The sequence below is a fragment of the Equus asinus genome, chromosome 13 (genome assembly GCF_041296235.1).
Source record: "Equus asinus isolate D_3611 breed Donkey chromosome 13, EquAss-T2T_v2, whole genome shotgun sequence".
Classification (NCBI taxonomy): domain Eukaryota; kingdom Metazoa; phylum Chordata; class Mammalia; order Perissodactyla; family Equidae; genus Equus; species Equus asinus.
Window position 1 is genome coordinate 10,628,529 of NC_091802.1, and position 27,681 is coordinate 10,656,209.

General features: G+C 49.4%; 2 protein-coding genes across 5 annotated transcripts in view; both read left to right on the forward strand.

Moving 5' to 3' along the window:
- Nucleotides 1-13,704, forward strand: part of PIK3R6 (phosphoinositide-3-kinase regulatory subunit 6) — a 54,515-nt gene extending 40,811 nt beyond the window's left edge. For 3 of the 4 annotated variants that reach the window (XM_044744992.2, XM_044744993.2, XM_044744994.2), the window contains 6 exons: nt 1,417-1,507; nt 1,794-1,864; nt 2,322-2,412; nt 2,968-3,083; nt 11,270-11,382; nt 11,974-12,684. In XM_044744992.2, the coding sequence (XP_044600927.1) occupies nt 1,417-1,507; nt 1,794-1,864; nt 2,322-2,412; nt 2,968-3,083; nt 11,270-11,382; nt 11,974-12,130 (639 nt within the window). In that variant the 3' untranslated portion in view covers nt 12,131-12,684. Of the gene's footprint in view, nt 1-1,416; nt 1,508-1,793; nt 1,865-2,321; nt 2,413-2,967; nt 3,084-11,269; nt 11,383-11,973 lie in introns of all 4 variants that reach the window. The other variant, XM_044744991.2, reaches the window with a different exon arrangement.
- Nucleotides 13,705-15,473: 1,769 nt separating this feature from the next.
- Nucleotides 15,474-18,641, forward strand: MFSD6L (major facilitator superfamily domain containing 6 like). Its single transcript, XM_014864125.3, has one exon. It carries the CDS (start codon nt 15,700-15,702, stop codon nt 17,494-17,496), a length of 1,797 nt encoding a protein of 598 aa, XP_014719611.3. The 5' UTR covers nt 15,474-15,699; the 3' UTR covers nt 17,497-18,641.
- Nucleotides 18,642-27,681: the final 9,040 nt, after the last annotated feature.

Sequence of the window (27,681 nt, forward strand, 5' to 3'; positions counted from 1 at the left end):
GTGAGCGCCTGGGGGCCTGTTCCTCACGGCGCCTCGCCTCCAGCCTCCTGTCTCACTGAATTCTTGTTCTTCACTCTGCACCTGTGATAGGTCTTTTCTTTATCGCCTTCCCTGTTTTGACCTAAATGAGGGATTTAGGCCTTTTTCTTGATTTCCAAAATACAAACCAAAGCAACACAAAACAAACAAATGGAAAAAACCTCTGAGGCTGGTGAAGGGAGTAAACATCTCAGCAATGCAAATAACTTGAAATCGAAGATTCGTCATCCATCGGTGCCCTTTGGCCAAAGGCCCCAGAGCACACCTGTGTGTGGACAGAGCTGGGTTTGCCGACTTGCTGCAGTGAGGGGAGCGCACACCATGGAGCGCCATGAGGCATCTCAGCAAGAGGCTGTTAGAAAGAACCTGTTATAGGATTTGGGCTTATGTTGGGTGATTTGGGGGATGGTTCCAAAAAGCAGGACTTCGCTCTGGATCAGATGCTGTCAGGAAGTAGAAGTCATTCTACAACTGGGCATCTCAGTACTCTCACCGTAATCCTTTGATTCTGAGGAGCATCAGTTGCTCGTATTTGCGGGGATAGAAGAGTAGAGGGTGTGGCCTGCACGGTGTTCGCATTTTTGCCTGTGTTTGGATGTAACTGTGGCGTGGTCAGGTTTCTGTCTTGACCCATCTCGGTCACCAAGTGACCTTGCCTAACAGTGTTGGGGTCTGTGAAACTGTTCACAGGCAACAGGAGAACACGAAGGCCTCGCTGTGAGTGCCAGGCCAGCACCCAGCTTTCTGAGGCCACTTTTCTCTCTCTCCATCCCTGTTTTCAAAAATCCTGTGGCCACTCTTCCCTGTTGTTCCGACATCCTCTCTCTCGCCCCACCCTGCCCACACCTTGCCTCTCCCCGTTTCTCTGCCCCTCTTCCTTCGGGAGCCATTCCTCCCCCCAAATTTCCCCTGGATCTCACGAGAGCAGTCAGCTCTCCCTAGCCCTTCCCTCCCCCGGCCCCAGGCTTCTCTGTGCCTGTCGAGGACTGTCAAGTTCTCCTCTCTGGCCCTCACCCTTTCATCCTCCCCTACCGGTGTCTACAAGAGATTTTTTTACCCCTCCATGTGAATTTTGTGCCCTGCTCCTGCCCTCCCCATTTAGACAGTAGTAGTTACAGGCAGTTTGGGTTTCAATAATAGTTTATTCTACTGTTTATACATATATTATATTTCTGTAGAAATGGACAAAGTCAGACCCAGATAATTAATGGATGCAGCTCAGAATCTAGCCTTAGCAGAAGGGATGGGAGGAGCCCTGCCCTGCTTCTGGACGCTCCCCAACCATCTTCATCCTTGGGCTCAGGGGTTCAAAGGGGGAGCTGCCTCTGGCAGACAGTCAGCTTTCTCCAAACCTCCTTTGTCCTCCCCTCCCTCCAGATCTTCTTCGGTGACCTGAGCCAAGACCCTCCAGAGGACATTTTCCTCACTGAACTGACGGTGAAGATCCAAGACTCCAAACTCCCCAAAGGTGAGCATCTGCTCCCCCTTTTGCAAAGCTCACCCTGACTCAGCTTCCTCAAGCCCCATTTCCAGGACATCCTCCCACTTCTCATCTAATGATCCCTCCATCCCATCTCTGCTGAGTACCAGGGTGCCCTTGGCTCCCTCCAGGCTCACCTCAGGGGTGCTGCCTTTCCATCCAGGGAGAGATGCTGTGAAAATTCCTCAGCTTAGCTACCAGCTCAGTGAGGTAGGGAAGCCGGGTGGGGAGCGATGGGCACCTCCCACCTTCACCAATTCTCGTCATCCCCCAGATGGTTTTTCACCCAGGAGGAAAGGCGTGGCTGAGGGCCCAGGGGCTGAGCTCTCCATCTGCTACCAGAAGGTCAGTGGGCATGGGCGTGGTCAGGAGGTACAGCTGGAAGCAGGTGTCAGGGACATTTGGCGGGGGAAGCAGAGGAAATTTCTGCCCTTTTCTTGACACTGCCCCCAGTTTCCCAACCTTTGGAGAGTTTTGCAGGGATGGGAGGGTTATGCGTGGCCTTACATGTAGATGAAGAGGGGATCTGATTTAAGGAACAAAGGGGCTGTCCCTCAGCTCAAAAATACCTTCGTCACTAGCTGACCAGATGCATTGGAGATGTCGTCCTTTGGGTCTAGAAGGCTAAACATAACCCCTGGGGCTAATGCTCTAAGGCTTTGTCCCCTAGCCCCTTGTTGGACATTAATGACACAGACAAGACTCTTGGGGCAGGGATTGGAAGCGAGACTGTTGACGTGAGGATGCATGGGGACAGGGTAGTCCTGAGGACCCCCCTCTGTGCCTGCATCCTCCTTTCCAGGCCCTGCTCAGCCACCGGGCCCAAGAGGTCACCGTTTCCCTGCGGGCCACTGGGCTGGTCCTGAAGGCCCTTCCAGGCAGTGACACTGAAGGTGAGGAGCTGGGAAAGCAGAGCAGACAGAGAGAGAAGGACAAGAACAAGAAAGCTTGGTAGCAGTCACACAATAATGATTCTTGACACATTATGCACTATTATGAAAGTCAAGAAAACGCTCTCAACCTGTTGGGACCAGCGCCCTCCTACACCTCCTTGGTGCCTCTGCTATAGATAACCTCCTGGGTAACCTCCTGGGCCAGGTGTTCCTTCCATTCTTAGCATGCCTAGTAGCTGTGGGGAACTTCAACATAACTTTCTTCCATTGAAAAAGGGGTTCAGAAGGAAGTGAAGAAAGGGATTGAGATTGGTGATGCCTGCTATGCCTGAGGATGCAAAAACTTTGTGGATTCACCAGGGAAGGGAGGTAGATGATCAGGAGGGAACTTGGCTAGGACCAAGGTGGAGTCAGGAAGTGGGGGCTGAACAGGCATGGGCAGGGATTAAAATTGGGTGGGTCCATGGAGGTCTTCTTAGGACCTAGAATCTCCAATTCCTCTACTTCCCTGGAGGTCCATTCACAGCCGCCCACCCCCCATCTCATTCCTCCCAGTTTCAGGGCCCACCCACTGCCCCCCAACTGCTGCTCCCCTTCCAGACCACACATGCCTGAACGTCAGCGTGACAGAGGTTGTCAAGACCTCCAACTTGGCAGGAAGGTCCTTCTCTGTAAGTACTGGCTAGAACGGGAACTGGGGATATTCAAACAGGCAGGTGGCTGGGAGCCCAGCGGGGAGGGTGTTCAGAGAAAGGGATTTCAGAGCCGTTCAGAGTCTTTGCTATTGAAGTGGGCCTTTGTGATTGAAGAAGAATCTGCTTTCCAATCAATCTGTTTGAAATATGGAGCACCAACTGGCATAAGTAAGGCACTATGAAGTAAGCTCTGCCCTCTACTTACTGGCCGTCTGAGGACCTAAGACACCCAGCTAACTACAAAATGCGTGCATGTTGTCATCCCCCTGCTCTACACAGCAGCCAGACCCCTAAACAAGAGCCCAGCCTTTGACCAAATCAAACCAGCTCTTTCAGCCTCACGGCCCCCACTGCTGCCCTTTCCCTTTGCCCTTATTGGTAACTATTGATCTAGATTCCCTTACTGATACAGACATAGGGCCCAGCCATTTTCTCCCTATCTGATGGCCTCTCCAGACTTCACTTCTCTTCTCAGCTGGTCCTTGGGTCCCATGTTACACCTGAACCCTGTACTCAGACACCCTCAACTCCCCCATACCATCCACCAGGCAGACACTCACTTCAGATCAAGCCACCTACTCTGTCTGTATGCTCAGGTTGCTGAGAGCGTCTGGAATAAATACTACATCCATGTAGTTAGAGCCACAGCAAACCTATGACCTCCCACCTCAACCAGATCGTGGGCATCACTCACCCCTCTTCCCTTCCATCTCCTCTGGGCTCTTCTGCAGCTGCTTTCAGTTCTCTTTTCTCCGGCTTTGCCCTCCCTTTCCCTACTGCTCCTTCTTCTTAGCCTATAAACTTGCTCAGGTCCTTTCCATCCTAGAAAGAAAAATCTCCACCATGACCCAGCTACCCCTCTAGCCACCACTGTATCTCCTTCTTTCCCTTCTCAGTCAAGCTTCTTGAAAACCCTTCTAGAAGAGTTTCCAGTCCGTAGCCAATGACTGTCCTACCCACTACCATCACAGCCCACCCCACTGTGGCAAAGTCACCTCCATGTCACTAAGACCAAAGGTCACTTTTTAGTCCTTATATTTCTTTATCCACCCTTTTAAAAATAATGTTTTAACCTATAAACAAAAGTTTAGTTATTTATTTTGGGAATTACAAAAAAGCATGAAGAAGTAAATCCACTAGCAATCCCATCACCCAGAGAGGATGACTGTTAACTTTTTTGTTTTCTTTTTTTAAAGATTGGCACCTGAACTAACAACTGTTGCTAACCTTCTTTTTTTTTTTTTCTGCTTTTTTCTCCCCAAATCCCCCCCAGTACATAGTTGTATATTTTAGTTGTGGGTCCTTCTAGTTGTGGCATGTGGGACGCCACCTCAACATGGCCTAACGAGCGGTGCCATGTCCGCACCCAGGATCCGAACCCTAGGCCGCCGAACCGGAGCACGTGAACTTAACCACTCAGCCATGGGGCCAGCCCCAACTGTTAACATTTTGAGGCAGCCTTTTTTCTAAATTTTTTTACCTAATTGATAGCTACATACATACTGATCTGTAACTTGATGTTTGCACTCAAAAATATACTAAGGCATTGTGAATATGCCTTGGCAGGACCTTGTTTACGTCACGAAATATATTTCATTCAATACTTAATAAATGACGGCTGCATATGCCTGTGTAATTATTTAATTGATTTCTTATAATACATTTAAGTAAGTTCTCATTTTTCACTACTATAAGCAATACTGTGAGGAACATACCTAGGGATAAATATGTGCTAAAAATCATGGTTATGCCTTTTTAAAAAAATGCCTAGAAGTGATATCTCTCAGTCAAATGCATCCATATTTTAGGATTTTTTATATGTTTTGTCAAATTGCCCTCCAGAAAGTCTATACCAAATTCCACTCTCACCGTGGTGTTTAAGTGCCGGTTTCGCTGCACAATTAGCACATTGACTAATTGTTTCATCTTTGCAAATTGGATTGTCAAAGTTTTCATTATTTCAATTTGTATTCATTTCATTACCAATTACTGAAGTTGAAGAATTTATTGTATTTATTGATAACTTCTATTTCTTCGTTTGTGTATTTCCCGTCTATATTCTCATCCTATATTAATGTCGTGGTGTCCCTATTTGATGAGAACACCAGCCCCTTATTTGTCACATACGTACTTAATTTCACAGAGGGCTCTCAAAAGTCACAAGAATATGCCTTAGTGACTTTTTCATTCACAATTTTGGACCTTTGAAGGATATTCTCAGTCTGGAAATGCAATCCTTTGGTTCTGAGATTTTTTTTAATGTAACTTTAAAAACTATTTCCTTCCCTTTATTTCTCTGCCGTCTCTTTCTGGAACTACAGACAGTCAGGTGTTAGGCCTCCAAGAGTGAGAGTCTAACTTTCTAGTCTTTTCTCTCCTGCTGTCCTTCCCTTTCTTTTCTTCAAGTTTTGGGATTTTTCTCCAAATTCATTTATTGAATGTTTAAACTTCAAGAATTCTTTCTTGTTTTCTGGTTATTCATTTTTAATAGCATTCTGTTCTTGCTTCATTGATCCAGTATCTTCTTTTATCTCTCTGAAGATATTAATTATGGTTTATTGGGAATTTTCTTCTGCTCCCTGCAGTGCATCTATTTCCTCTGAATTCCTGTTTTCTGTTCACTTGATTAGATCTCCCCCCCCACCTTTTTTTTTTTAATGTTAGAGGCTGTCTCCAAATATCTGCTGATCCTTGGCCTTCCGTTCGCATCTAAGAGCAGGGCGCTAAAAAGCTGAGTCAATGTCGGGCTGCTCAGGAGGCAGTCAGAAGGCCATGGTCCTTTCCATGGGGCAAATCCAAATGTCAGTATCTGCAAGTCTCTTTGCTAGGGTAGTCTCGTTTTCCAGAAAAGGGTTCTACAGGCTCCTGCCTTGGGGCATGAGGGGGGCAGGAGCGGGTATAGGACTGCTGGTGTCTGTACTCTGGAGCTGGGCTGGGCGAGGGGTTTAGAGCTCTCGCCATTCAGCGAGCAAACTCTTATGTCATCCACCTGTGTGGACTACAGCACCTCACTCCGTCCTGCTCCAGCTGTGGCGTCCCCAGGTCCACAGTCTCTCTGGCTCAGTTTTTCTGATCTCCGTGGCGGGGAGGGCTCATTGCTTGGCTGCTGAGGGTGAGAGAGGGAACCCGAAGCATCCAACTGCCCCTTGGACCACCTGTCAGTCACTTCCCCTTTGTCAGGCTCCATCTCCTCCCGCTGTCTGTGAATCTGTAGCCTCCAGTTCCGAAGTCTTTCCAGAGTTTTGATCCTCATGTTTGATCTTCCTCTCTCTGTGTTCAAATATTGTGCTTTAGGGCTTTAGGTGTCTTCTAGTTTCCTTAAGGATGCCCTTCCTTGTTTTGAGGCAAATTATAAGGGGAAAGGAATGAGAAAACAGACACTCTGCCATTGACACTAACGTTATATGCTATTGGATCTTACTCTGCCATCTTACGTTGTGCTTTTTAATTTTTTTAATGCTTTTTACTATTTTTTGTTTCTTTTGCTCAGGTTTTGCTTGCTTATTTTTCCTCCTCTGATGATTTGGAAGTTAGCTTTTTCTATCAGTGGTTCCCTTTAAGCTGAAAATATTTATATTTGAAGTTGTATTTATATGTTAATGCTCCAACAGAGCTGGCTTGCGACCCTGCCATAGATGTTTCCCCTAGTTTTCTCTTCCCTTGATCAATTGTGAATGAGTTCCACCACTAGAGCGGTAGCCCTGTTCTCTGAGTCTTTCAGCTCCCTGAATCTGTGAATTCTGAGTCACCATTTTTTCATAGTCCGTCTCCTACAGATCTGCTTGTTACTCTCAGCTCCTTTCCCTGGACTCTTTTTCCTAAAATAATTCCTTAAATAGCTACTGTTCTCATCTTCTATCCACAGCCCACTTCTTTTCCTATTCCCTGGACTATCAAATCCCTGGACACAGTCTTGGTCTAATTTGTTAAGGACACCCAAATCTACAGGCCCTGCTCTGACATTCACCCCTGAGTTTCTGACTCCTGCATTCAACTAAGTTAGCATGAGCTGGATATCCCTCAACACCCCAGGCTCGAGATATTCAAAACCAAAGCCAGTGCTTTCTAATAGTTAAGAGCTCTCTAGAGCCAGACTGCCTGGGTCCAGATCTTGGCTCTGCCATTTACCAACTACGTGACTTCAGGCAAGTCACTCAGGCTCTCTGTGCCTCAGTCTCATTATCTGTAAATGGGGATAAGAAGGGTCCCTACCTTAGCCAGTTGTTGTGAGGATTAAATGATTGCGACATATAAAGCTCTTAGAAGAGTGCTTGGCCAAGTCAGAGATCTGTTTGTGTTGGCGGTTGTTTTTATTTCATCCCTTCCTCCCCTATGTCCTGTCTCTCAGGTAATGGTACCGTCATCAACTAGTCACCTCTGCCAGAAACCTGGGAGTCATCTCAGATGCCTCCTCTTCCTCCCTGCCCCAGGTGCTGCTGGTTTTCTCTCTCAAACACTCTCAAACTGTTCCCTTCCTCTTCATCCTCCGAAGTTCTTCTGGTCCAGTTAGGTTGACCACATGTCCCAGTTTGCTCAGGACTGAGGGTTTTCCAGGACGTGGGACCATCAGTGCTAAAACCAGGAAAGTCCCAGGCAAATCAGGACAAGTTGGTCACCATTGGTCCAGACCATCATCCATCCCCTCTTTCTGGACAAACACAGTAATCTCCCAGCTGGTGTCCCCGATGTCGGGGAGACCCTCCGCATCTCTTAAGTCCACCCTCCACATCTCTCCCTGAATGATCTGTCTAAAACAGAACTTGGACATGTCATTCTGTGCTTCAGACCCCTCTGTCACTTCCCATTCTCCATGGCAGAAGGGCAGAAAAACTCTTCAGTGTTGCACAACTTGGCTCCTCTTCCTCTCCGTCCGCAGCTCCAGCCGCCCCCTGCAGGCCCTTACACCGTGGCCTTTGGAAGTGTCCCGGCAGTCACACCTCCGGGCCTTTGCTCATGCGCTTTGCTTGGCCTGAAACCACATTCCTCCCTTCCCTTCCCCATCTTCTTTGTGTAACTTCTATTTCTCCTTCAAGATGAAACTCAGGTGTCATCTCCCCCAGGGGACCCTTCTGATGCCCTTCTCCTCCCCCCCCATCCTCCACCTCACCCCGTCCCCACTCCCTGGAGAGCTAGCTGCCCCACCTCTGTGCTCCCATAGAGCCCTGGGGATGCAGCCATGGAAGCATTTGCAAGATGATAAATGACATGATCTCTGTGTGTCAACGGACTGTGAGCTCCCAGGGCTCAGGCCCTCGTCTGAGTCTTCGTGTTCTCCCCAGCACTCAGCGAGGTGTCTGGCCCACACCAGGAGCGCGCCAGATGTTTGCTGAGTCATCTACTCCAACCTCTGCCTCCACAGGATCTCATCCCAGAATGGGAGCTCACTTGTTCTGAGGCAGCCTATCCACTGCAGGAGGGGTCTGACCGGCCGAGAGATTGCCTGTACTGAGCTGAACTCTGCCTTCCTAGAGGACAGCTCTCTATTTAAGCTTTAAGCTGCAAGGTGGACCCACTTACCCTTACATATTTCCTCTTTCGAAATCAGTTCCTTACAATGGTTTCCGTTTTTAACGACCTCTTTAAACAGCCTGGTTGTGGGCTATTTGAAAATCTAAACTTATTGCCCCAGCAGCTTCCCTTTTACCCCTGCACTGACTTGCTGGGGGAAATTCTAGTGCTTTCCTCTTCGAACCCAGGCATGTCTGTCTGCAGGTTCTGTCCCAATGGATGAGATGATAAACACTGAGTGCAGGGGGAGTTCATGGTGAGCTAGAGCAAAGGTTGCCCAGGCTTGCAGGACTGCAGGCCACGGGCATTGTGGCTGGATTGGTGAGATTAAGGGGCAGCAATGATATTCCTTGGGCTGGACTGGAAGTTTGATATAGAAAAGCAGTGAGGAATAGTAGAACCGGGCTTTGGGGTGGGGAAGGCAGGAAGCCAGCAACAGAGAATAACTGGCAGCATTCTGCTCATCACCTGGTGAGCTGAGACTGGGGCCCTTTGCAGATTCTGCACCTGGCCCTTTCAAGTGGCCTCCGCGGCTGCATTTCTAGACTGAAATCCAAGACTCCCGTGGTCCTCACAGGCCAAAACCAGGCAGGTCAAGTGTGTCTAGGCGTGCAGTCCACAAAGGGGAAACAAAGGCATCTGCCTGCACTGTGGGCAGGTGGATGAGGCCCCGAGACTGCCTCTGGTTATCTAGAAGGCAGGGCCGTGGAGGCCCAGATCCTGCCGGGAGACACCTAGAGTGGCCCGATGCAGGAGAAAGAGCATCAAGTCGGGAGTCAGGGAGCTGGGTCCCATGCCTACCCCTGTGAAACCTTCAGTGGGTCCCCTTCAATCCCTCCTCTATGGGACCATCGAGTTTCCCTCACCAGCTGGGGTCCCATTAACCATCGTAAACTGAAGGCACCTGGCTTTTCCCCAACCCCCAGCCTCACTGCAGTCTCTCCAGGTATTTCTGGAAGGTCACAGATGACATCCTATGCTCACAATCATCCAGCTAGCTGTCTGGTCAGTGTCCACTAGGTTCCACTGGCTGTCCCCACATCCCCGGCCACAACTGCCCACCACGATGTCCCCTCTCCCCTTGTGTTCCCCTCTGTCTTACTGAGATCTTGGTAAATCTTTCTGTCTTTACTCACAACCCACCTGTTCAGACTCACATGAGTCTATGAATGGAGTGATGGTAGGAGGAGGCTTGGTGTAGGAGACAGACTGAGGAGTGAAAGAATCCATATGGGGTTCCCCTTCCCCTCTGACAGCTGAGGCCATTACTCATGCTTGGCTCCTTCTTGGGAAATTATAGTTAATAATCATAATAACAGTAAATTGCCAATACTAATACAGCATGTACCACGTCCCAGGCATGTAACACACACTGTCTCTTTTCATCCTCACAACAGTCCTACAAGGCAGTTGCTATTATTACCATATTTTTTTCTAAATAGATGAGAAACGAAAGCACAGAGAGATTAACACATCCAAGGGCACACAGCTAATAAGTGGCAGCATCAGGATTAGCACCGGAGCGGTCCCGCCTTGGAGTCCGGGCTCTGACCCTCCTCCCAGGAGGTTCTTGCACACTCTGCCCACAGGCTTCTGGCTGGCCTACCCCACCTCCACAAAAGTTTAGCAGAAATGCTTGACCCCCCGTTTGGGCTGCTGCTTGTGGCTCTGCTCTAAGACAGTGACAAGGTGAATGAGCTCAGTGGTTCGAAGGCCTGCCTACAATAGGGAGCTTATTAGAAACGCCCCTGCCTGGGCTCCACTCCAGACGCTTAAATCAGAACCTCTGATGTTATGTTTTGGAAAGAGGATTCCTATGAGCGGCCAGGGTTGAGAAAACTTGAATGAGATGGACTCCAAGGCTCTAGAAACTTGAGCTCTCGGGTGCTGAATCACCCAAAACGTGTGGAATGGGCCAGCAGCCTGCAAAGGCCCTCGGAAGGCCCCACCTGGAATGTTCCCAATTCTCTGCCCAGTGGGAGGGGGCCTCTCAGGAGTGACCCCCTCAGTTGGGGGGTCAGAGGGCTGCCTGGGGGCCACTTTCCTTTGGTCCTGGGAACTTTCTAGAGAAGCCACACAGGGCTTTGGGGTGGGGAGGGAAGGAACACATTGCCCCAGGTTCTCTGTGCAGAGGATGGATTCCCTCCACCTGTATCTGGCCCCCAGACGATTCCATGGTACAAACTGATACAGGCCTGGTCTGAGTCATGGGGCTATGTGGCCACTTTCTAGACCCTCTGTCTCTGCCCCAGGGAAATATGTAATGTGTATGTAATTCAACACCGAGAACTGGGGTCAGGACTTATAAAACCCCTGACATATCCCCAAATTGCACACATAACAACATGCCTGTCATATAGGAGGCGCTCGGGTAACTTGATAACCTGGCAAGGCCTAGCCACAGCGTTCCAGGTGGTGTTCGGAACTGAGGACAACAGACTAGGAAATGAACTGCAGAAACAATGAGAGACCCAAGGGCAAGGGCAGCCTAGAAGCAGTTTCTGCAGAGTTGTCACTGCTCAGAGTCACTTGCAGGAAGAGAGCTGGGGACCCCGTGTGCTGGACTGAAGAAATACACCAGAGTCCAGGCTAGGAGATGCTGGCAGGGCCATCTGTCATGAAGGCAACACTCACACAAGCTGTCTCTGTTGCAGGTGGTGACAAACACCTTCCGAACCGCCAACATCCGGATCCAGAGCCAGGACCAGAGACTGCTGACGCTGTTGCTAGACAAGGACAGTCGGCGCACTTTCAGGGACGTCGTCAGGTGAGGCCAGGCCTGCCACCTCTAGGGCTCCACGTCCCATGGGGCAAGCTAAGCAGCAGCCAGTCCCTACCATCTGCTGCCTCTTGCCCAGGACACCTTCTCAGAGGCAGATCCTGAGGCCAGGCAGTGTTCCTAGTGGGTGGGGACTTAGGTCCTTCAAGCAGTTGAATCCAGGAAGAAGAGCAAATGAATGGCTGGCCCTGGGCAGCAGCCGATAGTACAGTTTCCCGAGATTCCTCCACATACATTCAGCCGACAGCGCTCCTGATCCAGTCCCCTGTGCTGCCACTGGCCCCTCCGATACAGGCTGACCCAGCTGTGTGCCAGCTGTGCCCCAGTTCATGCAACTCTTACTGGTCCCCCCGGGGAGAGGTGGTTGGGTAAGCCAGGCATACAGAGTGACCCAGCCAGGCACGGCCTCCTCTCCCGTGTTCGCCCCAGATCCAGAGTGCTCTTTCTTGTCCTGACCCATCCTCTTCCCTCTGCAAGGCCTCCTCCTCTGTGCCCGAGGATAAAGGGCTACCTTTAAAATACCCGAGCAGATTTGACCCCTGACCTGGGCCTCCTGAGCTGGCCTCTGTCCACCCACAGATTCGAGGTTGCTCCTTGCCCTGAGCCACGTTCTGGGACTCAGAAATCCAAGGCACTGTGGCTCAGTTCGCACCAGCAGAAGGAGATGGAAAGGACCAGGACCATGCCCAAGCCCCTTCTAATGCCCATCAACACGTTCTCGGGCATCGTCCAGTGAGCCCAACGGGGCAGAGGAAGCACTGAGTCTGAGCATGGCGGGCCCAAGAGGAAGATACACTACCCCACCTGCCCCCAATGACCGGAGCAAGGTGCGGCTCCCATGGGCAGCTTCTGGCCATGTCTAGGAGCCGGTGAGTGGCCAAAACACAGGGAGACTGGCCGTGGGCAGGGGATGCAGCAGGGCCCACATGAAGCCCAAGGCTGGCTGGGCGGGCAGAGCTGTGCACACACAAAGCCCAGCTCCCTGCACCAGTGTCCACTCTTTCGTTGATTTTCAATTCCCACCTCTTCTACCGTCTTCTCCCACTCAAGCTCCCCACCCAGCCCTTAAACCAACGTGAGAGCTGCTGTTTTGGCCAGGGCTCTGTGGCCTGGGGGAAGGTGGGAGGAAGGCAAAGGCAACTACAGCTCTTCCCTCCCGAATCTGTCCCCTTCCCTCTCTCGGGCCACGGCCCTCCTCCCCACTCCCAGGCAGGCATCTCTCCCAGTGGAGAGGAAAATGTCAAGTTCAATAAATACACACTAAAGTGTTTCTGCTTTCCTCTAACACCCAGCAATATTTGTGTTTTAATAGAGATCGGGGCAGTACTTAATCGAACCTAATGAATCCGCTCAGGCCACACAAGCATTTTGTGAAGTATTGACTGGGGGGTTCTGTCCACCTGCCACTCCCCTCCTCATTCACAGTGACTCAGGGCTCCCGACCAGCACTGTCCCCAGACAGAAGTGGGAATGCAAGGCAGTTTCAGAGGACCAGAGATTAAAGCCTTCAAAAGTCTTGGCTTTAGAGTTCAAAAGTTTATATCCAGATGTAAAATAGGGAAGATTAGTGTCACAGAACCAGTTCCCTGACTCCCAGGACTGGGGGTGGGGTGGGGGGAAAGCAACAGAGAGAACACAAAGGCTTGGACTTGAGTCCAGCCCTGTCATCTGGGCTGGGTCCTGGGTGATGGGGTGAGGTGGGGGAAGAATCCCTTTTACACTTGGGGATCCCAAGTAGAGAGGCAGGCACTTCACTTTTGGCCTGCAAGTCCCAGAGCACATTCTCGATGCCTGGGGAATGACGTAAGAGGGGCTGCTCAGGGCGTCTAGGCACATGGGCCCAAGGTCAGCCTGAGAGAGAGTCCCTGTGCCCCCATGGGCCATGGGAAGCAGGTAGGGTTTTCTCAGGTAGTTGAAAGCAAACAAGCCCAAGGGGTCTCACAGGAAAGGGAAGACGTGCAGCTGTGTGTGGTGCTTTGGGATCACAGGACCTGAAGCCCAGATGTGGACCATGGACACTTCAACCGACACCAGCATGGCAGAGTGCCTGCTCCTCAGTGGAGAGCAGCCCTGGACTGGTGAAGACTAAGGGGTGGATGGATGTGAAATCCTCCACTGAAGTCGCCCCCTGCAGAACCCAAGGCGGCTGAGGTGGTTTTAAACCGGAAATGACTGATATCATTGAATTTGAGTGAGTTTACCTGAACGTGGCTAGATTTTTTTTTCTGCTGTCAGGGTGATGTAAACTGATTCATAACAAGGTGGGCATTCACAATTACTAGAGTCTTTAAGTAAACATTTGCAGAGTTTACCAGTTGTTAGGGTTAGGTGAGGGCCCCGGGCCTCCTCCCCCAACAGTCTCCCTACCAGCTTACAAAGAAAGGAAGTCATAGACCAAATTTTGCTCCACACTGTTGACACAAATAGTCAATAACCAATCTATAGATAAGAGACATATTTAATGAGCAAATGTGAGAACTAGCCCGGAAGTGTTCTCTCCCCCAGGGAAGAAAGCACTCCGGAGAAGCACAGTTCACAGCATGGCTGTATACCGTTTTAGAACAAAGAACATACATCAAGCATAACAGGAATACAATTTTTTTCTCCCAAAGTCACAAGATGTTTTGCCACAGTTTAGCATATACACAGCAGGTCACCTTGACCTTGGTTCTCTGGGAAGAGAAGCTTATCTTCAAAGAAGTACTGGGACTGGCGTCAGAGTAAGGGAAACATGCACCCCTATCTTTCAAGAGGGCATTCTTTGCTTTGGGAAAATGTTTGAAGCTGACGTACAATGCATGTTCGGTGGGCCATAAGTCAGGCTGCCCTGGGAAAAACAAGTTGTAGGCCGAGTCAGATTTAAACCAGAATGGCTTCCCCATATGCCTCAATATATGAAAACTCATTATTACTTTCATCAACATTCAGACACGTGTTGGCAAGTGGCCTCCCTCACCCCCCACCTCCAGCCAAATTAGGTGCTGTGAACAAACCTTGCAATGAAGTTCACTGAATCAGTGCCTGGACACTGGACCATCTTGGAGTAAAGCCTACGGCACCATTCCAAAGGGTTTGGACTACTGGAATCTCTAGATCCTTATACCCTGCTCACCAAGGGAAGAAATGTGTCCAAAAGAATTATAACCAACCCATGTGACTTGGACACCACTAATTTCACGAGTGAAATTTCACCAGTACCTATCAGGCTAATCAACGAAACCACTTGAGTTGATCTAAGATTGTTGATATGCTCCTATTCGCTGCCCCTGGAGTGTGGCTTTTGATTAAAGGTTGGCTAACCACCTCGGCAGTGTGTGTTCTCAGTGGGACAGCTGAGCACTCTTAGGTGTGGATTAAAACCATCCAATATATACGTACTGTTACCGGGCTGGGGCGGCTGCCGGGATGGCTGCTGGAGTGCGGCTGCAAGACAGCGCTCAGCTGTTGGACCCGCTCTGGGATCGTCTCCGCTGAAGAAAACTCTGTCACCCAAAGTCATGCCTCTTCCAGGGGCAGCTCGCCTCCGATGAAACAGTTCTAGGCCCTGGGGACAAAAATAGCTGCCTTCCTGGCGCTTTGATCCTGATGGAGACAGACAATGAACAAGATAAACAGGCGAACTAGAAATGGTGATGCGTGCTGTGGAGAAAAATAAAGCAGGGTAGGGAGTGTGTGAGTCTGGGGAGGGGGTAGGGTTTGCTATTTCAGTTAGGGTGGACAGGAACGGTCCCTGAGGTTAACGGGGTGGTCCTTGATCAGGGGGCATTTGAGTAAGAACCTTAAGAAGATGAGGGAGGGAGCCTCGCGGATGTTAGGCATTCCAGTCTCGCTCCTCCCATCCCCCAAGTGTTTTACGAGCCTGAAGCAGTTCAGGGATATAATTCAGGTGCATGGGCGGCAGGGCCCCAGGCGCCTAGCTTGGAGCGCGCCCTGCGGGCCACAGGCAGCCGCGGCCCTCGCGCACCTGCGCGCATCGGCAGGTGCGGCGGCGAGCGCGCCCCGCCCCCGGGCGGAGGAGGTCGAGGGACGTGGCAGGTGCGCCGCGCAGGTGCGCCGGTCCTCCGGGCGAGGCCACTTCCGGGCCGGCGGCCGGACGTGGGGACGAGGGGACGAGGGGGCGGGGCGGCCGTTAAGCCGGTGACGGCGGCGCTGTCCGAGGCTGGAGGCGCGGTCCCACTCGCTCCTCGCCCGGAGCCTCCCTCCGGGGACATGGCCCCGCTCCCTCCCGCGCCGCCGCCGCCGCCGCGCCCGCCGCGCGCGCAGCCCCGCCCTCCGCCGGCCCGAGTCTGACGGAGCGAGGCAGCCATGAGCGCCAACCCCCAGTGGGACGTCAGCAGGGCGCTAGGGCTGGCCAGGCTCTTCCACCTGGTGTGTGGGGTCCGGGATGGCTGCGTGACCCCGTTCCTGACCCTCTACCTGAGGCAGCTGGGCTTGACCGCGCCCTGGGTGGGCCTCCTAATGGGAGCCAAGCACCTGATCGCAGCCGTCTGGGCTCCCTTCTGTGCCTTCCTGGCCAAAAGCTACCAGAGACGGAGGGCACTTCTGATAGGCTCGCTGCTTGGCTCGGCGGGAGCCAGCCTGTTGATGGTCCTGGTGCCGCCGTTGGACAAAGATCTGATGCGCCGCTCCTGTAATGGAAGCCAGAGCGTGACCACCACAGTCCCACCGACGGCGGTCGCGTTAACTGTGACCATCACCTCGGCCCAAGAGCCAGCCTCAAACCACCCAGCGGGAGCGCCCAGCCTCCCAGCCGAGAGGAGTACTACCAGGATCGTGGGAGCCTCTGGCTTCGGAAAAGGACCTGGAGAAAGTGTCCAAGAACCTCTCAGTCATCTTCCTGGCTACTCTGTGGGCCCCGTTGATGGAGCCAGGATCACATCCGGAGTTCTCCTCCATCCTGTCACGTCAGGGGCGAACAGTACTGCCTGGGAAGGTTCTTTTAAGGTGGTCAGTGCTGCCCTCCCTTTGCTTGCTGGGAGCACAGCGCTACGAAGTCCAGCCAACTTGTCGGCAGCCAAGGGGAACGCCAGGGCCCTTGACCTCTCCTTGCAAGGGTTGCAGTGGACTTTCATCCTCTCCTTGGGGTCCATGGTGTTCTGGGAGCTGCTGACAGCCCCTCTGGAGCAGGTGGCGGACGACAGCCTTTATGAATACCTGGATTTTGTGGACGCCACTGACCGTTACAGAAGCCTGTGGATCTGGAAGCTGCTGGGCATGTCAGCAGGCGTGTGTGGCATCACAGCCTTGGTGGGGCAGCTGGACTGCCTCCTGATGACAAATGGCGCCCAGGGTGTGGTGCACTTCTACGGCTACTCGCTGGTCAGCATCCTGGCTTTACTGGTGAGCACTGCCTTTCCCATCCCTGTCTGCAGGCAGCGGGAGCCCGACCACAAAACTGTCAAAGCACTGTCTCTGGTAGGGGGTGACCCCCGGCTCGTTCTCCTAGCCTTCACTGTCTTTCTGATAGGAGCCGCCACCAGCACGGTGCAGAACTTTCTGTTCTGGCACATGGAAGACCTTGGTAGCAGTGAGCTGGTCATGGGGCTCTCAGTCGCCCTGGGCTGGCTGGGGGAAATTCTACTTCATCCGTTCGAAACTGCGTTGCTTAGGAAACTGTCCAGGGTGGGCACGGTGGGGCTGGGGCTGGGCTGCCTCGCGGGGCAGCTGCTTTACTACTCTTTCCTCTGGAGCTGGTGGTCCGTCCTCCCGGCTCAGATCTTGAGTGTCATCAGCAACGGGGCTCTGTGGTGGGCAGTCAGGGCCTCAGTAGAGGACCTGGCCACTCCCAGAACAGAGAGACCTCTGAGTGCCATGTTCCGAGGCCACTTTTATGGGGGTGGGGCCAGCCTGGGCAGCTTTGTGGGGGGCTTCGTGGTGATGCGCTTCAGCCTGGCTGTGCTCTACCAGGCCTGCTGCGTGGTCCTGCTGCTCTGGCTGGCCTTGTTCCTGTCCATCCAGCCGAGACTGCCCCAAGAGCGGAAAATCAACTACTCGAAGCTGCTGGCTGTGGAGGCAAGTGACACGAGTGACTCTGAGCAGGAGACTGAACGGGACTGGCTTGTGAAGGCCATGAGGGAGGAACACTCAGACTGGAAAGGCTGAGAGGAAGTCAAGATGCATTGATGTGGGAAGGAGCCAAAGGACTGGACCAAGCTCAGCCCGCTGAGGACGAAGTTCTCGAGGACTGCCTGGGGCTGCAAGGCGCCTCGGGAGAGAGAAAGCATGTCTGTGCCAAAGCCCCACAGGATCATCTCATTGCATGATTTTCTTTACTTTTATAGTAAGAGGAGACTTAACTTTTTGCTCTTCAATGCTTTTTAAATAATGGAGGAAGAATACATTTGCCAAAAAACAACAAAACGTTCCCTATGTCTTCACTATATTTTGGTGTATGAGGTTTGCAATAGCTTTCCTTGTACTGACTCTGGTGCTGTTGATTTCAGCCCTGGCTGAAGTGGCAGTGCCGGCAAGGCAGTGGAGACTGGCAGGATTCAGCCGCTGGAGGGGGCAGCTGGCTTCAATGAGTCATGTCCATTCCCATGGGTCCTAGGGGCATGAGCCTGATCTATAAAAGCCGTGCTGTGGGCTGGTAAGATGGTAGTGAAAACCGAAACTCTTCTGTCCCCCCACTGCTGCACAGGCCCGCACTCACAGCCTGGGACTTAAGTTTCCAACAAGAGAAAATGATGGGAAATGTTATCTGTGTTGCGGGGAGAGGAGGCAGAGGTTAGTAGGTTTTCATTCTTACTCCCCACTGTGTGTGTCGCCAGGGAAAGGATCCTTAGGCTCCTCTTCCATATTTACGCCAGAGCGAGGGCAATTTTGTGCCCTTTGGACTCCCTCCCACTTTGCACGCTCCACCTAGCAAGCACACGTGAGGATTTTTTGCATCTGCCTTGATTAGGGTGAGCAGCCCCATAGGGTTAGGATGCTATAGATAGTCCACCCTGTACCTGTGCCTAGCCACTTGCTGGGGTGCCTTCTGGAACCCTCCCCTTGCCCCTGGAAAGGGCCCTTTATTCCAGAGGCCAGCTCCCAGAGCCCAATTCTTCTACTTTATAATCAGGCAAGTATAGGATCGTGGGTTTAAAGGGTGTCTCATTTTACAAATGCAGAAAATGTCTCAGAGCTGGAGGAAGGAAACACACACATGCATGTCCACTGGATCAGACATGGTTCTAGGAACTTTAGTCTTTTTTAATTCTCCCTGAGAAGCTTTGGGTTACAAATAACCAACAAAAATACCTCTGCCTTAAATAATTCGAGATTCATTTGTCTCACATAAGAAGTCTACAGGTAGGCAGTCCAGAGCTGTTACACCTGCTCAGTGATGCCACTGGGAACCTAAATGTTTTCATCTCTTTGCTCCATCATCCTCAGCTTGTTGGCCTCCTTCCCATATTTGTCCACTCATAATAACAAGGTGGCTGCTGCACCTCCAGGCCTCTCAGCCATGTTCCAGGCAGGAAGAAGAGGGGAAAAGGAGAGACAAGAATAAGTGCCTATATCAGGAAAACAAAAGCTTTCCAGGAAATCCTCAGCAGACTTCTGAGTGAACCACATCACATGGCCACCCTGAACTGCAAAGGAGTCTGGGGGGTCGAATATTTTCCACTGGGCACACTTAGACCCCAAGCAAAATCAGGGGTCTGTTAGAAAGAAGAGGGGGCTGGATGCTGGATCATCACCTAGCAATGTCCAGCACAGTATCAGAAGTGGAATTCACATCCAGCCAGTGTGATTCCAAAGGCTATGTTCCTTTCTGCACAGTGAGCCAGCTCCCCCACAGAAATGACCTTAGCCATTGGACCCCACAACAACCCTATGAATATATCTGATTTGTTGACTGCATTTTACAAGTGAGAAAACAGAGTCTTGGAAAAGTCATTCACTGGATCCCTGGCAGAAACGTCACCAGAGCCCTGATCTCCTTACCCCAAATTTCGTGCATTTTCTGCTGTGCCAGCAGTTCCCAAACCTGGCTGGCCATCCAAGTCACCTGGAGAGCATACCCAAAAATACAGCTTCCTAGGTTCCATCAGAATCTCTCAGGTGGGGCCCAGAAATCATTTTTTTGTTTGTTTGTTTTGTGAGGAAGATTGGCCCTGAGCTGACATCTGTGCCAATGTTCCTCTACTTTATGTGGGATGCTGCCACAGTGTGGCTTGACAAGTGGTGCCAGTTCTGTGCCTGGGATCTGAACCCACAAACCCTGAGCTGCCGAAGCAGAGCTCACAAACTTAACCACTACGCCACCGAGTGAGCCCCAAGAAATCGGTATTTTTAATAGAATCTCCAAGAGATTCTGATAGGGCTAATAGGGCACTAGTCCGCTTGGTTACCCTTTCCAGCCCTACCCGTCTCACAACATCTTTGCCGAATGCTTCTGGCACACGGTGAAAACAGCTGTTGAGTGGCTACCATATGCCAGGCAGTGTTCTAAACACTTTGCATGACCAGCTCACTTAACCCTCATAGCAATCTTAGGATGTAGCCATGACCACCCCATCCACCTTACAGATGGCAAACCTGACAGCTGAGCAAATTGCCTGAGGTCACACAGCCAGTAGGTGGCAGAGTTGGGATTCAGATCCAGCCCAGTGACACTGGAGCCTGAGACTTTGATCACTACGCTCTATGGCTAAAAGATTGGACAAAAGAGGGAAAAAATAGAAACTAAGTATTAAGGAGGCTATCACTTGAAATTTACTAGATAGTCAATAGTACTTACTATGTAGACAGAGCATACAAAATAATACCAAAATACAAACAAGTGTGTGTCCCCCAACATAAACGAAAGGAAGAGTTTTGTTAGTTAAAACTTAAAACAGAGTTAAGTTAGTCCCTGTGGTTTGGCCTGAAGAAGAGGAAGAAGGAGCAGGAGGAGGAGGAGGAGGGGGAGGTGGAAGCAAGCGGAGGGGACCACACGATGTAATGGTTTAAGGATCTGAAAGGTTTTATGGGCAGGATGCTGAGTTTGTGTTTTGGCTATTTAGTTAATATTTGAGTCTCCTCTATTTGTAAGGGATTATGCTGCTTGTCATGAGGAATACAAGGATGAATAAGATGCACAGCCCCTACCCTCAAGAAGTTAATAGTCCACGTGGGAGATGGACTTACAAACAGACATACATACATAAGGAATCATGGGACACTGTGAAAAATGCCACACGAAAAGCATTTCCGGAGTTTAGGAAAGGGACAGGTCATTTCTGACTCGAGAACTCAGGGAAGGTCTCAGAGAGATTACATTTGAGCTAAGCTTAAAGGATAGCTAGACCTAGTAGGTAGAGAGAGGGTGGTAACTCGGGGAAGGGCATTCTAGGCAAAGGGAAGAGCATGAGCAAAATTACAGAAATGGGAGAAACGTGGAGTCTACTTGGAGAATAGCGAGAAATATAGTTTGGCTGGAGCAAAGGATTTGTGTAGGACAGTGCTGAAAAGCAAGGCTGGAGAGATAGCTTAGGACCACGTTACTGAAGGCCTGGATTCTGCAGACTGGGTGAACCATGGAAGGTCCTGGACAGGGTCATGTCAGGCGAGGACTGCACTGAACTTTCTAAGAATGTAATTAGCTTTATTGAAGTATTATTGACATACAATAAACTGCACATGTTTAAATGGTATAATTTGATAAGCTTTGACACATATATTACATACACCTATGAAACCATCACCACAATCAAGATGGTGAACATATCCATCACCCCCCCAAATTTTCTTCTGCCCCTTTGTAATCTCTGCTTCCCCCCCTCCCTCTACCCTGGTCCCAGACAGCCACTGACCTGCTTTCCGCAGCTATATAGTAGTTTGCATTTTTAAAGACTATAGTGTGTACCCTTTTATGTCCCACTTCTTTCACAATGACTTCTGACACCAACTACCCAGAGTTAGGCTAAATTCTCTGGATTAAGGTCACTTGACTACCCTCAACTCAGAGTCCCTCACTTCGGACCCCCAAGGCCACCCTCACTTCTAACCAACTGGCTACAAATTTGGAGGTTCCTACTCCCCCCCTCAGGTTCAATAATTCACTAGAATGATTCACAGAACTCAGGGAAGTGCTGTACTGATGACTACAGTGTTATTAGCGCCGAAGGATACGAATCAGAACCAGCCAAGAGATGTACAGGGCGAGGTCCTGGAGGGCCACAAACGTGAAGTGTCGCCTCCTCTCCCGGTGGAGTCAGCACGCATCACACTCTCAGCACATTGATGTGTGACAATATGTGAAGCCAACCTGGGAGACACGCCAAGCTTCAGTGTCCGTGTTTTTTACTGGGGCTTCTTTATGTAGGTATGATTCATTGGCTCACTGGCCTGTGACTCACTCTTCAGCCCCCTTCTCCTCCCCAGACGTCAGGCTGATAGCATGTGGCGCAAAGCCCCAAACTTCTAACTTAGTGGTTGGTCTTTCTGGCCCAGCCAGCCCCCATCCTGAATCACCTCATTAGCATAAACACACGTGTGGTCTGGGAAGCCCACCATGAATAACAAACACACTCATAATTCAGAAAATTCTGAGGATTTAGAGGCTGTCTCCCATGAATCAGAAACAAAAGCCAGCCAGAAGGTCTAACCGAAAACACGGAAACAAACAGAACAAGAAATGTCAAGTGACAAGTTCAAACAGTGAGTATTTCAGGAAATCTGGGGCAGGTGTGATGGGTGAGTGCTGGAACATTCAGAAGAAACCCTCTTGGAGACGGAAGCAGGCCAGCAAACGGAAGGAAGGACCGGTCCTGAAGATTAGACTTCAAGTAGTGACTTCTACTCTATTAATTAGCCAGTAAGTCAGGTAAGCTTCATAAAATCAAATGTCAATGAAATTCTTAGCTCTCAGCCTTACGGCTATCAAAGATAGTGAGTTCTAACATATCTTGGTTCCAGCTAAGAGGAAAGTAAATATTGAATGAGCCATTAACCTTTATGCCCAGGCTTCCTTAAGCCATTATTTCCCGAGTGAGTCTGTAGAACGCTTAATCCTGGTGGGGTGGGGTGGGGTGGGGTGGGGCGCATTAAAAAAGCATTCTGTGGCTAACCAATTTGGAAAATGATGTAAATTATCGTCACCTCTTAGAAACTTACAATACATATTGTAATTAAAAACTCTGGAAAGCCATTTAGTCAACAAACTTGTGTGGCCCTGTTGGACCTGTCGTTCCCCTTATACATCTGGTATCACAACCTCCTTCCAGGTAACACCAACCCCTGTCTTGCAGAACTAGTATTCCCTGGAGGATAGTCTGGAAAACACCGATGTTGGTAGTTTTCTGTGTCACCTTTTCAACTCAGCAGTCAGCGCTCAGTGACTAATCTGGGCTCCTACACCCAGACTGGCAAGCATCCTGGGTGTTTGTGCTAAGAACTTGACAAAGCTTATCTCATTAAAGTCAGAGCATCAACTCACTTGTTAGGTGAACCAAGCAAGGTTCAGAAAGGTGGAAATTCAAAACCAGTCCTGTTTGAGCCCATCCTCTCAACCTCTGTGTTAAAACTGATTCAGATAACCTGAGAGATTATTCCTAGCAGGGGAGCGAGGGCATGGCCGGGGTGAGACATAAGTTTGCATAGGGATTTTGTATGAGGAGTGATGGAAAATAAGGTTGGAGACGTGGGTTGGAACCAGCTTGTGGACACCCGAAATGTCAGCCTGAGGGAAAGGAAGCACTGGTTGAACAGTGCCTGCCCTCTCTGGGCCTAACACCTGCATATGGTAACGCTCGTAATTCTCAAAACACCACCAATGCTCAATTTACAGCAGGGGAAACTGAGGCTCAGAAAGATTAATTTAGTTGCCCAGGGTCACAACTATTAGATGGTGGAACATCGCTTGAACCCAGATCTGACCACTGCAAATCCCACGGTCCTTCCTCTGAATAGCATGCGGCTTCCAGGACGTGAAGATTTTACCAGTCAGTGGAGTGGCTCTGAAAGGTTTCAATTCTCTCTTGATGGTTGCATTGTGAACAATGGGTCTGAGTTGGGGGAGCTTCTGGGGGCTGAGATGTCTGTTTTGGAGAGACCATTGCAATTGTCCAGGCAGGAAAGGGCTGCATCTCAAAAGAGTGAGGTCTAATGACCGGATAATGTATGTGCTATGGACTGAAACATGTTACCTCCAAATTCATATATTGAAGCCCTAACACGCAGTGTGATGGGACTTGGAGAGGGGTCTCTCTCTCTCTCTTTCTCTCTCTCTCTCTCTCTCCCTTTCCCCAACAAGTGCACAGAAGAAAGGCCCTGTGAGGACACGGTGAGAAGACAGCTGTCTACAAGCCAGAAGAGAGGCCTTACCAGAAATCGAACTTGCTGGTACCTTGATCATGAACTTCTAGCCTCCAGAACTGTGAGAAAATAAATGTCTGTGTTTAAACAACCCAGCTTGTGGGGGTATTTTGTTATGGAAGCCAGAGAAGACTAATACAGTATGCAAAAGATTTTCAGAAGTGGAATGAGTAATATAGCCCTCAGTTATTGATTGGATAATGAGGTGGGGTGGGGGTTAAGGAAGAAGGAGGTAGCAAGGATCATGGATGACTTTGCAATTTTGAATCCATATGCTGAGGGAGAAAGTCTGTAGAAATAACAGAGTGACAGGAAGCCAATGCATAGGTTAAAAAAATTAAAGACAATACAGCAGAAACATTAGTGCTAATCCTGCTGGCTTCCTGCTACAATTGCTGACTGTCACTGGGCCCAGGGACATCGCTGTTGGTGATACTTTTGATGTGGGGCAGAGCAGAAGACATTCCCAATAGCCAGAGGCTTTTCCACAGCCATGTTTATGAAACTGTACTCTCTTTTTAAGTCTGGTTGGGAAATAGCTTGGAGAACTGCCATTGGACTGAACTGAAGTTCTTTTCAATCCTGAGAGCCTGTGTCTGCGATGGGAACGTGACGTGCTGAGGTGTCTTCTGCCACAGAAGCGAAGCTTAAGATATGACCCCTTGGGCAAATCACTTACCCCACCAGGTCTCAGCTTCCAAGTCTGAAAAGCAAGGGCCTTGGCCCCCATGATCTTCCAAATGTGTGCACTGGACTGTGACACGATTCTCTCCTTCGAGCCATGGTCACTCTGCCTTGGCCCATGTTACCTGGCAGAATAGCATGGTGCTCTGGAACCCAAGGGATGCCAGCTCATTTCCTTCCCTGAACCTGGCACTGAGTTCCTGGTCTGGTGAGCAGTGTAGCCACATTGAGCCCCAAGTCCCAGCCCTGGGCTAACCCGCCTGCCCTCAAAGCCAGGGCCCACGGGGTGGTGGGATGAACCAGAGGGACAATCTGTGGGGGATGGAATTCATGCCTGTGGTGGGGGGGGGTGAGGGGGGGCTCCAGTGCAGAGGTCTGTTATGGAAGGGGAGGCCTGGGGCAGCACATGGGGAGGCTCCTGAAGGAGAACTGCTTTCTAGATGAGGAACGCCATCCAATTTTCCACTCCTTCCACGTGGCTCTGCTCATGTCAGCCATCACAGGATCCTGCATCCTCTCTGACCTTTGCAAGGGGTGAGGGCAACGCTCAGGCTTGAGAAGCCATGTTTTACCTCCACATGGGGTGGAGAGCAATAAGCTGGGGCTGAAGAAGGCTCCTGAGAGCAAACCAAGACAGAAAGGGAGGGAGGAGGGGATTCAACCAGCTGTTCAGAAGCCTTCCACCAGGGGGCACCAAACACTCTGGGAAAACTGCCTTCTGACTTCCTTGGGCAAACCTGGTCCTGTGCCCTTCCCAAAGCTCCAGTTGAGGGTGAGGCCAGCTCCCTGAAGACCCTTGAGCTCTTGGAGCTTGGAACTACAGAAAAACCCGAGGATCAAGTGCCATTGCTGTTCTGGTTTTGAGTGAGAGAATAGGACACCTCCAGGAGAGGGGCCTGGGAAATGGGGTGGCTGCAGGGTTAGCATGGGACTCGACCAGTAGGAAACACAAGTACCACCAGCCCCTCCAGCCCAGAGCACCCCACGTATTTCTCCATGAGGAGACAGGCTACTTACTGTAAGGCTGCTTTAGTCTTAATCGGGTTGGGTGGGAGTCAGTGTAAGTGTGAAAGAAAGGAGAAATGACCATGTTCCACTTGAGTATCCTAGGGCTGAAAAGGGGCCACATGGGGTCAGGGCCACAGGATAACATCATTTCACAGATCCTCACCTCCTGCTCTTCAGCCCCCATCCCCTTCCAACCCCAGCTGCACGAGTCTCACCAATTTATATCTGGGGGCCTGCAGGGAGGGCCTCACGAGCTTTTACAAATAAGTCTGATATCACCGAGTGTTCACTGGGCCCCCATTACCAATGGAAAAAGATGAGAGGATTTGTTATGGGAGACCCTCTGACATCACCGTGATGCAATGTCTTCCTTTCTGCCTGGAAGCAGACGACATCAACAAACAGTGTCTCTTTCTATTGTTCCAGGCAAGGTGCATCAAAATTCTGTGTGCCCTTTTCCCAGAGAAGAGACTATACTTCCAGGAAGAAGAGAACCTAACACGTGCTTTTGCTTAAAGCCTCTTTTCTTGGAGGTCGTACTGCCTGCCTTTCTAGGTTTCTGTTGGAGAACAGTGAGAAGCTTAAATAAGATCCTCAAAACAAATTGTAAGAGGAAAAATTTAAAAGTTTGATTATATCAAAATCAAGAATTCCTGTTCAGGAAAGGATAAAGAGTAATGTCCTACGTTTTTCAATATTTAATAATTTTAATCTCTCACACTTAGGTCTTCAATCCATTTGGGGTTTCTTTCATATATGCCTAAGACGGGGATCCACCTTTATATGTCTCCATTTAGCCAATTTTTAAAATACCGTAGACTAAATAATCCACGCTTTCCTCCACTGATTTATGGTCCTACCCCTGTATACCTGGACCTGCTTTTCAGTTCTCTCTTTAGTTTCATTAATCTATTTGTTCCTGCACTAATATCACACTGTTTTTAGCACTTGGCTTTGTAATATGCCTCAGTATTTGGTAAGGTGAGTCCTTCCTCCTTGCTTTTCTTTTTCAAGCTAAATTTTCCCTTACAAATTTTAGAACAAGTCTGTCAGTATCCCCCCAAAAAGTTGGGAATTTTTTTTGGAATGGCATTGAATTTGGACATTCATTTGGAGAAATTTGGCATCTTCACAATGTTGTCACTTTATCCATGAATATGGTATATCTCTCCATTTATCCAGGTCTTCCTGTCTATTCATTTATCCAGGTCTTCTTTATGTTCTTTAATAGAGTTTTAAATTTTACTCCAAAAGATCTTATACAGTTTTCATTACTTAAGGTCCTAAATATTTTACGTCTTTTGATTTTACTTTCTCTTATTTTTTCTAATTGGTTACTGACTATTGCTATTCAAAACAAGCCCTATTGGTTTTTGGATGCTGAGCACAATCTCCAGCTGTCTTGCTGAACCCTCTTTTTAGTTCTGCCTCTTGAGTCAGTTGGATTTACTATGTAAATGAACATATCATCTGCAAATAATAAAGTTTTGTCTTCATCCTGTTGGCACTTGAACCTTTTGTTGTTATTGGTGGTTGTAATGTTCACAGTCTTGGTGTGTTAACAAGGACTGCTAATACCATATTAAATAGTAATGGTAAAGTAACTATTTTTGCTTTGTTCCAGGCCTTAAAAAGAATGCATCTAAGTTTTAAGTATGACATTTGCTGAAGGTTTTATTAAGTTAAAGAGGTTCCCTTTTCTTCACAGGTTTCATAGTTTTTCATCATAAACTTTATCAGGAATTTCCTGCATCTACTGAGCAGATCATGTGATTTTTCTTCTCTCGTCCATTTGTGTGGTGAATTTTACATTAATATGCTTTTGATTTTTAACTAGCATGAATTCTTAAATAACCTCTATTTGATCCTGATAAATTATGTTTTCAAAAATACACTGGATTTGGCTGGCCAATATCTTACTTGAGATTTTTGCATTAATGTTCACTTTGTTTTCTTTCCTTTCACTTCCCTTAACCACTTTTTCATTACAGTTATACTAGCCTCATAAACTAAGTAAAGCAGCTTTCCCTCCCTTTTATATTTTCTACTTTGTGGAACAACTTGCATAAAATAAGGCTTATTTGTTCAACAAATGGTAAAACTGTTTGAGACTGGAGATCAGTAGAACAAGTGTTCTTGTATACAAGAAAACTTTATATACAAATGTTTATATAGTATTACTCAGTTTCTATTTATTCATATGACATTTCTGGAGATTTATACTTGTTAGCCAAATTTTCAAATGCATTGGTGTATAGTTGTTGAGGCAGAAATGGCTGCTTTCCTACCTAATATCCATTCTTCTAT